This window comes from Cynocephalus volans, chromosome 12, assembly GCF_027409185.1.
Source record: "Cynocephalus volans isolate mCynVol1 chromosome 12, mCynVol1.pri, whole genome shotgun sequence".
Lineage (NCBI taxonomy): Eukaryota > Metazoa > Chordata > Mammalia > Dermoptera > Cynocephalidae > Cynocephalus > Cynocephalus volans.
The window spans coordinates 45305345-45318094 of NC_084471.1; the positions used below are offsets into that span (position 1 = coordinate 45305345).

General features: G+C 35.8%; 1 protein-coding gene across 2 annotated transcripts in view; it reads left to right on the top strand.

The window, feature by feature from the left end:
- Positions 1–12750, top strand: part of OSBPL8 (oxysterol binding protein like 8) — a 200145-nt gene that overhangs the window by 183268 nt on the left and 4127 nt on the right. For both annotated transcript variants that reach the window (XM_063075453.1, XM_063075456.1), the window contains exons 19-22: positions 1466–1651; positions 1991–2078; positions 10654–10759; positions 12615–12717. In XM_063075453.1, coding sequence (XP_062931523.1) covers positions 1466–1651; positions 1991–2078; positions 10654–10759; positions 12615–12717 — 483 coding nt within the window. The remainder of the gene's footprint in view (positions 1–1465; positions 1652–1990; positions 2079–10653; positions 10760–12614; positions 12718–12750) is intronic.

A 12750-nucleotide genomic window follows, 5' to 3' on the forward strand; every position in this document is an offset into this window, starting at 1 on the left:
TACAGAATCTGCTTTTGTTTCATTCTCTGAAACACATGAATGATGCCACTGAATGTGCTGGCTTCTAAAGGACTTACATTGGTTGGGTAAAAAGGTAGTTTCTGTCCTGAAGTCTTGAAATTCTTGTTAGATTACTTATACTTTTGAATCAAAAATATTGTATACACATTGCCCAATTTTATTCTTATTATACCTCTTTGTGTTAAGAGAAGGGGGCTTCTGTGTAAAACATGCTTTACTAGGCACTTTATACACATATTGCAACATGGTCCTTACTATATGTTCCCACATGCATATCATTCTTTCTCATGGGATTCAAGTCTATATGTATTTTTTTTTTCTGTACTCAAAATTGAGGTTGTCAAAGATAGAAGAAAATATATGCACCAGTTCTAAAAATTCTGTTTCAGCCATAACTACATGATGCTCTCCATCTAGATCTAACCTTTGCCAAAGCATACAACAATTTTTGAGGTGTGGATGTAATTCACCATATTTATAGATGAGGAAACATGATTTAGACAGGATAAGTAACTTTAAGTTCACCAGCTGAGAATTGGGAAATACAAAGTTCAACCCAAGTCTGTCTGATTTCAAAGTCTTTGTTCTTTCAGTTTCAACATGTTGCCTTCCCAGATGGGGGGAATATAGATATTCCACTTTTATTCAACTGATAAACTAAGCTTTAGTAGGGAAAATCATCTTACCTCAGTAGTCTTTTCTCTTAAGTCAGTGGTTTTCAACACTGGCTGCACATTAAAATCATCTGGAAGCATTTAAAAAATTTGAATACTTGGGCCCATCCCCAGGTATTCTGATTTTAAAAGTTCCCTGATATGGGCCAGCCCGTGGCTCACTCGGGAGAGTGCGGTGCTAATAACACCAAGGCCCCGGGTTCGGATCCCATATACGGATGGCCGGTTCGCTCACTTGGGTGAGCGTGGTGCTTACCACACCAAGTCAAGGGTTAAGATCCCCTTACCGGTCATCTTAAAAATAAATAAATAAATAAATAAATAAAATAAAAGTTCCCTGATAATTCATGCATCCAAGGTTGTGAAGCACTGTGTTATGCTAATGGATGTTCATGAGGCCAGAGGCTCTTAAACAGTATGTGTAAGAATCATCTGGGGAGCTTGTTAAAAATGTAGATTCTTGAGCCCTACCTTCATTACATTCCTATCATTTTGAGTCAGCAACATTCGGTATTATAGGTATGTTTAAGAACCCATGTAGTAAGCTTCTCTTGCCAAGAAAAAAAATTAGTCTCCACTTATGAACAGGTTTTTCTCTATTCAAGGGACTGGATTTTTATATCTTGACTCATTCCTAAGCATATGAGCATAAGCTTTGTCAAAGCCAGAAATCCATGTAAGCATTATTTTTTCTCAAGAGGATTCAAGCTTCTTCTATATAAATTTGATTTTCTGTTGCTTTTTTAATACTATTTTTGCACATGTATTAGACTCTGGCAGCGGGTAACTCGAGCCATAAATGCCAAAGACCAAACAGAAGCTACTCAAGAGAAGTATGTTTTGGAAGAAGCTCAAAGACAAGCTGCCAGAGATAGGAAAACAAAAAATGAAGAGTGGACTTGCAAGTTATTTGAACTTGATCTACTCACAGGAGAATGGCATTATAAGTTTGCAGAGTAAGTAATTTAAAAGAGCTTATCTCAAATAATATATTAACATAGTTTGTTGCCTTCATTTTTAGAATAGTTATTGTTAGTTGGAGTAATTTTTTTTGTTAATTTATGTATATTAATGTGAGATTTTAAATTTGTTACATCCATTATAAACTTGACTCTATGATAGTAGTTAGCCTATAAAATAAGCTGAGGATCAGAAGATTGGATACAGGCAAATCTTAATATTAGAACTATGTTTATAATTATTAATGAAAATCTAATCAAAGAATAGAAAATCCTGAAGTTCTTTGTTTAGTCATTAAACAAATGTTTTTTTTTTTTTTTTTTTAATTTATGTAGTACCCGACCATGGGACCCACTTAATGATATGATACAGTTTGAAAAAGATGGTGTTATCCAGACCAAAGTGAAACATCGCACTCCAATGGTATGTAATAAAAAAGTAACTAGTTCCACAAGTATATAAATTTGTTAAATATTTAGTATCTATGGTAACCAACATTTAAAATTTGGTTTCAAAATTTGCAATTTTGGGTGAGCAAAATGGCAGAGTAGGCAGCTCCAAGCTCTAGTCACCCCAAAGAAACATCAAAAAAACAAAAACTGTCAGAACCAAATTTACCAGAACTCTCTTAAACAGTCAGAGGTTTCAGCAGCCAGGAGAACACTGGATCAAGAAAGGAGTGACTTCAAAGCAGTAGGAAAGCTCCGTGGCATTTTACTTGCCCTTGCCCCACCCCCTGCCCAGTGCAGTGGCAATCATGAAGGGTCTCCACATTCCCATTGTGACTCCCTGGTTCTGGAAGGAGCAGAACAGACCTTATATACAAATTGTTGTATATTTCTATTCTAACCTATTGGAGTACTACCTGAGGGACTCATATAGGGTACCCACACATCTCTAAGAATGTCAAGAAAGAGAAATTATACAAAGTAACCAAACAGTGCTGAAAGGTACAATAAAAAGTGAAAAATCTACCAGAGGTATTCAACAACAGATCTGATCAGGCACAAGACAGAATCGTCAAATTTAGAGATAGGACAATTGAAGTTATTCAATCTGGGAGCAGGAAGAAAAATGAATGAAGTGAAGAGAACCTAAAGGATCTATGGACACCATCAAGTGGGTCATCATATGCATTACATGAGTTCCCCAAGGAGAGGAGAGAGAGAGAGAGAGATAGGAGAAAAATATTTGAAAAAAGAAGCCTCCAAATTTTGATGAAAGATGCAAATCTACAAATCCAGGAAGCTTAACAGACTCCAAGTAGGATAAACTCTCAAAGAGACCCACACCAACACAAACTGTCAAAGCCAAAGAGAGAATCTTGAAAGCAGAAAGAGAGAAGCAACTCCTCACATATGGAGCATCCTCAATAGGATTAATAGCTGATTTCTCATTGGAAACCATGGAGGCCAGAAGGCAGTGAGTTGGCATATTTAAAGTGCTGGGGGAGGACTTCCAGTCAAGATGGTGGAATAGACGGTCCCCAGCATCACTCTCATTCACAAATCAACTAATTTACAACTATTAGAAAGCAACAACAGCCAAGCTGGGGCTGCTAGAGCTCAGGGGAAGAGGAGAGACCTACAGAGTACATGAAGGTGGGAGAAGCCACAATGAGAGAAAGAAGAAATCGCTCCGATCATTTCAAATCCTGGCTGTTTCCAGGCTGGAGCTGCTGAGCATATGGAGCAGGAGATGGCAAAAGCCACAGCTGTGCCCTTCCAATGAAATTGCTTGGAGGCAGCAGGGGAGAAGAGGGCCTTGGTGGCCCCCAGGCCAGCAATACCACTAATAGGGTTCCTGAGGACCACATAGGACCAAGGAGCCACAACAAATGAAGAAAAGGGGCCACTCAGAGGCTGGTGAGTCATCACAATGGGCCAGAGCACAGCCTGTCCCATGGGAAGTGTTTGGAACATGGGCAGTGGGGGAGAAGGGCCCACTGGGAGAACACTGGGGCAGAGCAAGGACACCTGATCTACACCCCAGTCAGCATAGGACCACTCAGATGAGAGTGGTCAGGAATATAGAATTGCACGGGGTGCAGTTTGATGAAAAGACTCAGGCTCAGACCAGTGTTTCTACACAACCCTAGTGCAGGGGATTTCACTAAATCCAGAAGTACCTATAAAGTCAAGCATTAAAACCAGTGCTGCACAAAAAGCCTTCCCCAGGGAATCAACAGCTAAGCAGCAATTTAGTTCAACCACAGAGCTCAAGTACTGGTCCCCACAGGAAGTTCCCCCACTTTAGAAGTAAGCAAAAGAAAAAAAAAAAAAGAAGTAAGCAAAAGAACAAATTAGTTCTAGTGCAGAGTTTAAGTGGTGGGAACAACAGATAACCCAATACAGAACTGAAAGGAAAAACAGAGTACCCATTGGGGCCCACTTGGGGTCCTGAGGCATGGAGTAGGGACCGGACCCTCTGCCCACAACCAAGCACACCACCAGTGCCCTCTCAGGGTCCTGGGGCATGGATCTGGGGACCAGACCCTTAACCCACAATCAACCACACTGCCAGCATCCCTGGGCCTGCCCGGGGCACTGAGGTATGGAGCTGGGGACTGTACCCTCCTTTCATGACCGGGCACACCACCAGTGCCACAGGGCCTGCCTTGGGCCCTGAGGTATGGAGCCAGGAGCCACCAGCAGCTAGGTAAGGAGCATGCCAAAACATCATCTCCATGTGGGTGGCCCACCCAGCCACCACAGTAACCACAGCTGCCACGAAGTGACTATATACCACAACCAACATACAGATGGTCCACCAGAAACTGGAGTGCATTGCCACAAGTAGAGTCACCAGCAGAAACCAAAGAAAAGAAGAGGATATCTCTCTGCACAAAGCCCATGCCAGAGACAGAAGTATCTGCTCTACGATAATATTGGGGGACCTGAACACACCTCTCAGCATTGGACAGATCATGTAGGCAACAAATCAACAGAGTAACCATTACTCTTTCAGAAAGAGAGAAGAAATGTAGGGTTATCAGAGGTGGGAGGGGAGAGGGAGAGGGGGATGGGGAGAGATTGGACAAGGGGCATAAAGAATAAGTACAATTTGTAACAATATATGTGCAAGTAATATTGATTTGATCAACATATGTCAACATTGAACCCCCAAAATATGTATAATCAATTATGGTCCAATAAAAATGTTTAAAAAATTTAAAAAATAAAGTGTTGGAAGAAAAAAACTTGTCAGCCAAAATTTTATGTCTGACAAAACTGCCCTTCAAAAATGGGGGAGAAATTAAGATATTCCAAGATAAACAAAGACTGAGGGAGTTCATTACCACTAGACTTGCCCTACAAGAAATGCTAAAGGGAGTTCTTCAGGTTGAAATCAAACTCAAAGTAGTATGAAAACATAAAGGTTTCCAGTAAATGTAGACAAATGGGCAAATACAAAAGCTAGTGTTATTGTATTTTCAGTTTGTAACTTCACTTTTTATTTCCTACAGGACTTAAAATAAATGAATGGAAAATAATTTAATTATAAATCCTTGCTATTGAGCATACAATATATAAAGATCTGATTTGTTACAAAAACGTAAGGAGGCAATGGAACTGTTGTAGAAACAAGTTTTTTTTGTGTACTATTAAAGTTAAGTTGGTATCAATTAAGCTAGATTGTTATAAGTTTAGGTGCACATATCATCCTCATGGTAACCACAAATAAATTATCTATAAAATATACACAAAAGGAAATGGAAAGGGAATCAAAATGGTTCACTACAAAAAAATCCAACAGAACAAAAAAGAAGGCCACAATGGAGTAAATGAGGGACAAAAAAGGTATAAGATATACAGAAAATAAATAGCAGAATGGCAAAAGTAAGTTCTTATGAGCAGTTACTTTAAATATAAATCGATTAAACCCTTCAGACAAAAGCAAATTGGCAAAATGGACTCAGATAAACATGACTCAGCTTTATACTGTCTACAAGACACTCCCTTTAAATCCAAGGACACAAATAGAATAAAACGAAAGGATGGAAAAAAATATTCCATGCAACTGAATGAAAGTAACTGAAGGAAAGCTGCGATGGCTATACTAATATCAGACAAAATAGAGTCAAAGTCAAAAATTGTTACAAGAGACAACAAAGGATGTGATATATTAAAAAAGGTCAATTTATCCAGATATAACAGTTATAAAGCTATACTTACCAATCAACAGAACCACAAAATGTATGAAGCAAACATTGACAGAATTTAAGGGAAAAATAGTTCTACAACAGTAGTTGGAGAATTTGGTACACCACTTTCAGTAAGGGATAGAACATCTAGATAGAAGATAAATAAGGGAACAAATGACTTGAACCACTCTATACACCAGCTAGACCTAGTAGACACACACAGAACAGTCCGCCCGACCTCACAGGAATACACATTCTTCTCAAATGCACATGGAACATTCTCTGGGATAGACCATATGTTAGGCAATATAACATGTCTCAATATTTTTTAAAAAAATTGATATCATAGAGAGTATTTTTTTCTGACAGTAGAATGAAGCTACAAATCAATAACAGAATGAAAACTAGGAAATTCACAAATATGCATAAATTAAACACTGCATTCTTAAAAAACAATGGGCAAAGAAAAAGACATGGAAAATTAGAAAATACTTTGACAAACGAAAAGAAAAAACACACCATGCCAAAACTTATGAGATGCTGCAAAGGTAGTACTCAAAGGAAAATATATAGCTGTGAACACCTATGTTAAAAAAGAAGAAAGATTGCAAATCAATAACCTAACTTCATATGATGAGGAACAAGAAAAAGGAAAGCAAACTAAACCCAGAGCTAGCAGAAGGAAGAAAATAATAGATTGGAGATAAAAGAGAGAACAGAAAAACAATAGAATCAATGAAATCAAACATTGGTTCTTTGATGAGATCAACAAAATTGACAAACCATCAGCTAGACTAAGACAGTAAATCAAGAAAAGACACAAATGACTTAAAATCAGAAATGAAAGTGAGAATGTTACTACAGACCTCACAGAAATAAAAAGAATTATAAGGTAATATTATGAACAATTTTATGCCAACACGTTAGATAACCTATATGAGGTCAAATTCCTAGAAACACAGAAATTACATAAACTTACTGAAAAGAAACATGAAAACTCAACACATTATAACAAGTAAAAAGATTGAATCAGTAACCAAAAACCTCCAAAGAAAAATTCAAGACAAGATGCCTTCACTGGTGAATTCTACCAAACATTTTTACAAACACAAATCCTTCTCAAACTCTTTTAAAAACCAGAATAGGTGGGAATATTTCCAAACTCATTCTATGAGGACAGCATTACCCTGATGCCAAAGCCAGATAAAGACATCACAAGAAAAGAAAATTATAGATCACTGACCTTTTTAAAAATGTAGATGCAAAAATCCTCAACAAAATACTAGCAAACCAAATCCAACAGCGTATTAAAAAGATTATACACCATGACCAAGTGAGATTTATTTCAAGGATGCAATGGTGGTTTAACAGGAGAAAATCAATGTAATACATCACTTTAATAGAATGTGGGGGAAAATCACATGATCATCTCAATTGACACAGAAAAGGCATTTGACAAAATCCAACACACTTTCATGATTAAAAAACAAAACATAAAACTAGGAATAGAAGGGAATTTCCTTAACATGATAAAGGGCATTTATGAAAAACCCACAGCTAACAGCATACTCAGTGGGGAAAGACGGAAAAGCCTTCCCCTTAAGATCAGAAACAAGACAAACATTCTCAATTTCCCCACTACTATTTAACATTGTACTGGAAGTTCTAGCTAGAGAACTTAGAGAAGAAAAAGAAATAAAAGGCATCCAAATTGGAAATGAAGAGTGAAATTACCTGTTAAGAGATGACATGATCCTATATAGGGAAATTCCAGGGAACCTACAAGAAAGCTACTAGAGCTAATGAACAGATTCAGCAAACTTGCAGGGTATAATATCAACTCACAAAAATCAGTTATGTTTCTATACACCTGCAATGACTAATCCCAAAAGAAAATTCAGAAAGCAGTTTAATTTATAATAGCATCGAAAAGAATAACATACCTAGGGATAAATTTAACCAAGGAGATGAAAGACTTGTATTGTGAAAACTATAAAACATTGCTGAAGAAATTAAAGGCCCAAATAAATGGGATGACATCCCATGTTCTTAGGTAGGAAAAATTAATATTGTTAAGAATTCAGTACTACCCATTGCAATCTACAGATTCAATGCAATTCCTATCAGTATTTCAACAGCATTTTTTGCAAAAATGGAAAAGCTAATCCTCAAATTTGTATAGAATTGCAAGGGGCCCTCAAGAGCCAAAACAATCTTGAAAAAGAATGGCAAAGTTGGCAGACTCAGTTTTTCAATTCAAAACTTATTACAAAACTACAATAATCAAAACAGTGTGGTACTGACAATGATAACATATAGACCAGTGGAATAGAATTGAGAGTCTAAAAGTAAACCCACACATCTATGGTCAATTGATTTTTGATAAGGATGCCAAGGCTATTCAATGGGAAAAAAAAATAGTCTCTTCAACAAATGATACTGGGACACTGGATTTCCACATGTTAAAGAATGAAGTTGGATCCTCTAACTCACACTCAATATAAAAATTAATTCAAAATGGTTCTACAACACTTTAGAAGAAAACAGGTAAATCTTCATGGCCTTGTAATTGGCAATGGATTCTTAGATGTGATATTAAAAGCACAAGTGACAACAACAACAACAATAAAGTAGATTGGACTTCATCAAAATTAAAAACTTTTATGCATTAAAGGATATTATCAAGAAAGTGAAGAGACAACCTATAGAAATGAGAGAAAATATTTGCAAATCATTTATCTAAGAGTTTGATATCTAGAATATATGAAGAACTCCTAACTTAAAAAAAAAGCACCCCATTTTAAAAACAGGCATAGGACTTGATTACACATTTCTCCAAAGAAGAGATATAAATGGCCAGCAACACATGAAAAGATATTCAACATCATTAGTCATAAGGGAAATGCAACTCAAAATCAAATTAGGGACTAGCTCACACCTTCTAGAATGGTAATAATCAAAAAATGGAAAATACATGTTGATGAGGATGTGGAGAAATTAGAACACTTATACATTGCTGGTGAGAATGTAAAATGACATAGCAGCTGTGGAAAAGTTTGGTGATTCCTCACAAAGCTAAACATAGAATTACCACATGACCCAACAATTCTACTCCAATAGAATTAAAAACAGGGACTCAAATAGATGGCTAGTAGATACTAGTACAGCGATGTTCATTGCAGCATTGTTGATAATAGCCAAAACGTGGAAACAATCCAAGTGTCCATCAACAGATGAATGGATAAACAAAATTTGATGTATACATTTAAATATTATTCAGCCAAAAAAAGAAATGAAGTTTTGCTACATGCTCCATCATGGATGAACCTTGACAATAGCATGCTAAATGAAATGTCAGACATAAAAAGAAAAATATTGTATGATTCCACTTATATGAAATATATAGGATAGGCAAATTCATAGAGACAGAAAGTAGATTAAAGGTAACCAAGGACCAGAGGAAGGAGGGAATGGGTAATTATTGCTTAATTGTTACAGAATTTTTCTTTAGAATAATAAAAATGTTTTGGAAGTAATGGTGGTGGTTGAACAACATTGTTAATATAATTGATGCCACTGAATTGTATGCTTAAAAATGGTTAAAATGGCAAAATTTATCTTATATATGTTATCACAGTTTAAAAATTTTAGAAACAGTTCTGACATGTAGGGACACACAAGGCATCTGTATTTTCTCCTGAATATAAACATAACTAATCACAATTAATCTTTGTATATCTCTAGTCGTATTGCTGACCCCTTTTGTCATTTTAAATAAGCTTTTCACCAGTCTTCATCAATCTCCAATTTGAGCATGCTCTAAGAATGTGGATTTGTATCGTAAATGTTATAAAATCTTTAGTCTCTAGCATTTGAAGTAGGAGTGTTGGCTGAATCCAGAACCTGCCTGTTTATTGTGTATTATAAAAAATTTTTTAATTTCAAGTACATGAATAAGATTTTGCAAAATTATTTCAAGGAATAAGTAATTGAGGATAATTCCTTTTAGAATGGTGAACAGGTAAGAACAGAGTTAAAGACTTGTGACAACGGGTTGCATGTTTTTCTAAGCATGTACATTACCTTGCCTTTCTGACACTAGTTTCTTCTCTGGCATTTAAGTTTTCAAGTTCAGGACTGTTGACCAGAATTGCAAACCTATTACTAGGATATAGTCTAAAGTTTATTATTCTAAGAAAAATTTAGTCCTAGTTGATGGTTTGATATATTTTGAATCTTGTACATGGACTTAAATGCTCTCAGTAAAGTTGAATAATGCTCTGCAAAATAATATCATTTCTATTTATTATAAGATGCTTTTATATTATCCAGATATCATTAAAAGTAAGTAATCTAGATAATTTTATTGGAAACCCAACATCATTCAGTGGAAATGTTTCTAACATTGGGAACAGATAAGTATGATTCAAGAACACTGTCATGTAACATTCTACTGGACAAACTAGCTGGTGCAGGTAGAGAAGTTAGGGAGATCTATATTCATATTTGTTTGTACGTGTATAAAAATATCCCTGGGAGGACATACAAACTAAGAGCAGTGGGTATCTATTTAGTGCGAGAGAGACTAAGTGAATAGGGGTCAGGAGTGGAACAGAAACTCTTCATTGTATTTTTATTTTTTTATATTTGTGCCAATTAGTTTCCTATTAAAATTAAATAATTTCATTGCATAAGTGCATGACATCTTGTTAAATGTTGATTAGACTATTTTATCTTTGTCTTTATTTCTGCATATTATGTCTGTGAGTCAGATAGTTTTGACAATTGTACAACACTGGTCTTACTTAAAAAAATACTGTACAAACTCAAATAATAGCACGATTATTTTTTCAGGTTAGTGTCCCCAAAATGAAACATAAAACAACCAGGCAACAGACAAAAGCAGCAAAAGGCTATTCCTCTCCAGAACCTGATATCCAGGATTCATCTGGAAGTGAAGGTAAAAATATTTATTGTAGGCTATTCACTATGTGTCTAATTTAAAAAGATATTGCTATACTATGTTTCATATATAAAAATGGTTTTTCATTATAAACTAAGAAGATATGTAAGAATTGGGACAAAGATGGGGTACAAAATCTATTTTAGAACACAGGTGAGTTGCAAGACCAGGCCATAAGGTAAAAGCATGAGAAATGAAAAAAAGGGAGACATGCAAATAAGAAAAAACCAGACTGTATAGTAGCTCTTATGCCTTGTTAGCTTCTGAAAAATTGCTGATGAGTCCTTAGATTGAATTCAGGAAGCATTTTTTGAAGTCTGAGCTCAGTTCCATGCTTAAAATAGGTTTTTTTGTAGAATAAATTATTGCAGTGTTTGGAAGCCACAGACAAGTAAAAATTTAACCATATTAAATTTATAGACTACTAGATTAAATAGTGTACCATTCTTGTTCACGTCAGATAATGTATAAACTATCTTGAACTACATTGAGATATAGTCAAGACAGGGTTAAGGTAATGTCTTTGACATAGTGAGAAAATAAAAAAAAAACTTTAAGCCATAGTCTAAGTTTACACTCAGCTAGGAAGCCCATTTTTACCTACAGAGATAACACTGGAGGTGAATAAATGGTAAATACCAAGAATTAGTAGATGATAAATGTTAAAGAGTTTAAAGGAGAGGGAGCTCAGTTCAATTTGAGAGACGTTACTTACAAGAACCCTATTGAATTATTAGGATTTCTAATGGATTACAGCAGTCTCAGCTGGATGGGGGCAACAGACAGGAGTAGTAGAGGAAAAAAATGAATAAAGGTTTAGAAGCAGGAGTCACAGTGTACCAGAAGGGAGTGTTAGTTATAGTGTTGTTATTCCCATTTGACAGGAAAGGGAACTGAGATACGGATGGGTTGACCTGCCCAAGGTCACACACCCCATAAGGAGGTGTATGTATATGTTATATATGCAGATACTTTGGCTCCTTAATTCACTCTCATCCACTACACTGTATTACCTATAATTTATCAGCTGGCATTTATTAATTAACATGTGCCAGACTGTAAAACACACCTATAACAACCATGTGAAGTTTATTTTTCCTTTTTTTTTTTTTTTTGTGACCGGTAAGGGGATTGTAACCCTTGGCTTGGTGTCGCCTGCACTGTACTCAGCCAGTGAGCGCACCGGCCATCCCTATGTAGGATCTGAACCCACGGCCTCGGCGCTCCCAGCCCAGCGCCGCACTCCCCAGTGAGCCACGGGTTCAGCCCTATTTTTCCTATTTTAAAAATGAGAAAGCTGAGACTTGATAAAAGGTTAAGTAAGATCAGAACAAAAATGGAAAGGAAGGAATGGATATAAGAGGGGATTTGAACAAACCTGTACAGCTTGCTGGTTGGCAATAAAAATTGGAGAAGAGGTATCAAAACTGATTGAAAAAGTTTAAAGTTTGGGTGATGAGGGGAATAAAGATAACTAACAATTAATAAAAATTTTAAAAGGGGGCTCAAGAATCCTCCCTCTTCAGATGTAGGCAAATGAGCAAGGAACAAAAGAGAGTAATACCTTCCCCAAATGAATATGTATATATTTTTAATGAATTCTTATTTATTTTAATTAGTTAAATAAAATTGATGTCATCTAAAATTTAACTATTTTTTGGTTACTTTAAATATGTTTGTAGTGCTGTAGTTTTGAAATATGAAATTTTGAAAATGTAGATTATTGATATTAATATGGTAATCTCTAAGCCAGAAAAGCTAATGTCTAGGAAAGTTTTTATTATATGGGAATCACTAAGTTGAACTTTAAATTGTATTTATGATTATAACTTCATTGTAAATGTCCTTTCAGCTCACTCAGTAAAACCCAGTACAAGAAGAAAGAAAGGGATAGAGCTGGGAGACATTCAAAGTTCCATCGAATCTATAAAACAAACACAGGAAGAAATTAAAAGGTAAAGATAAAATATTCTGACAGGGACTATTCG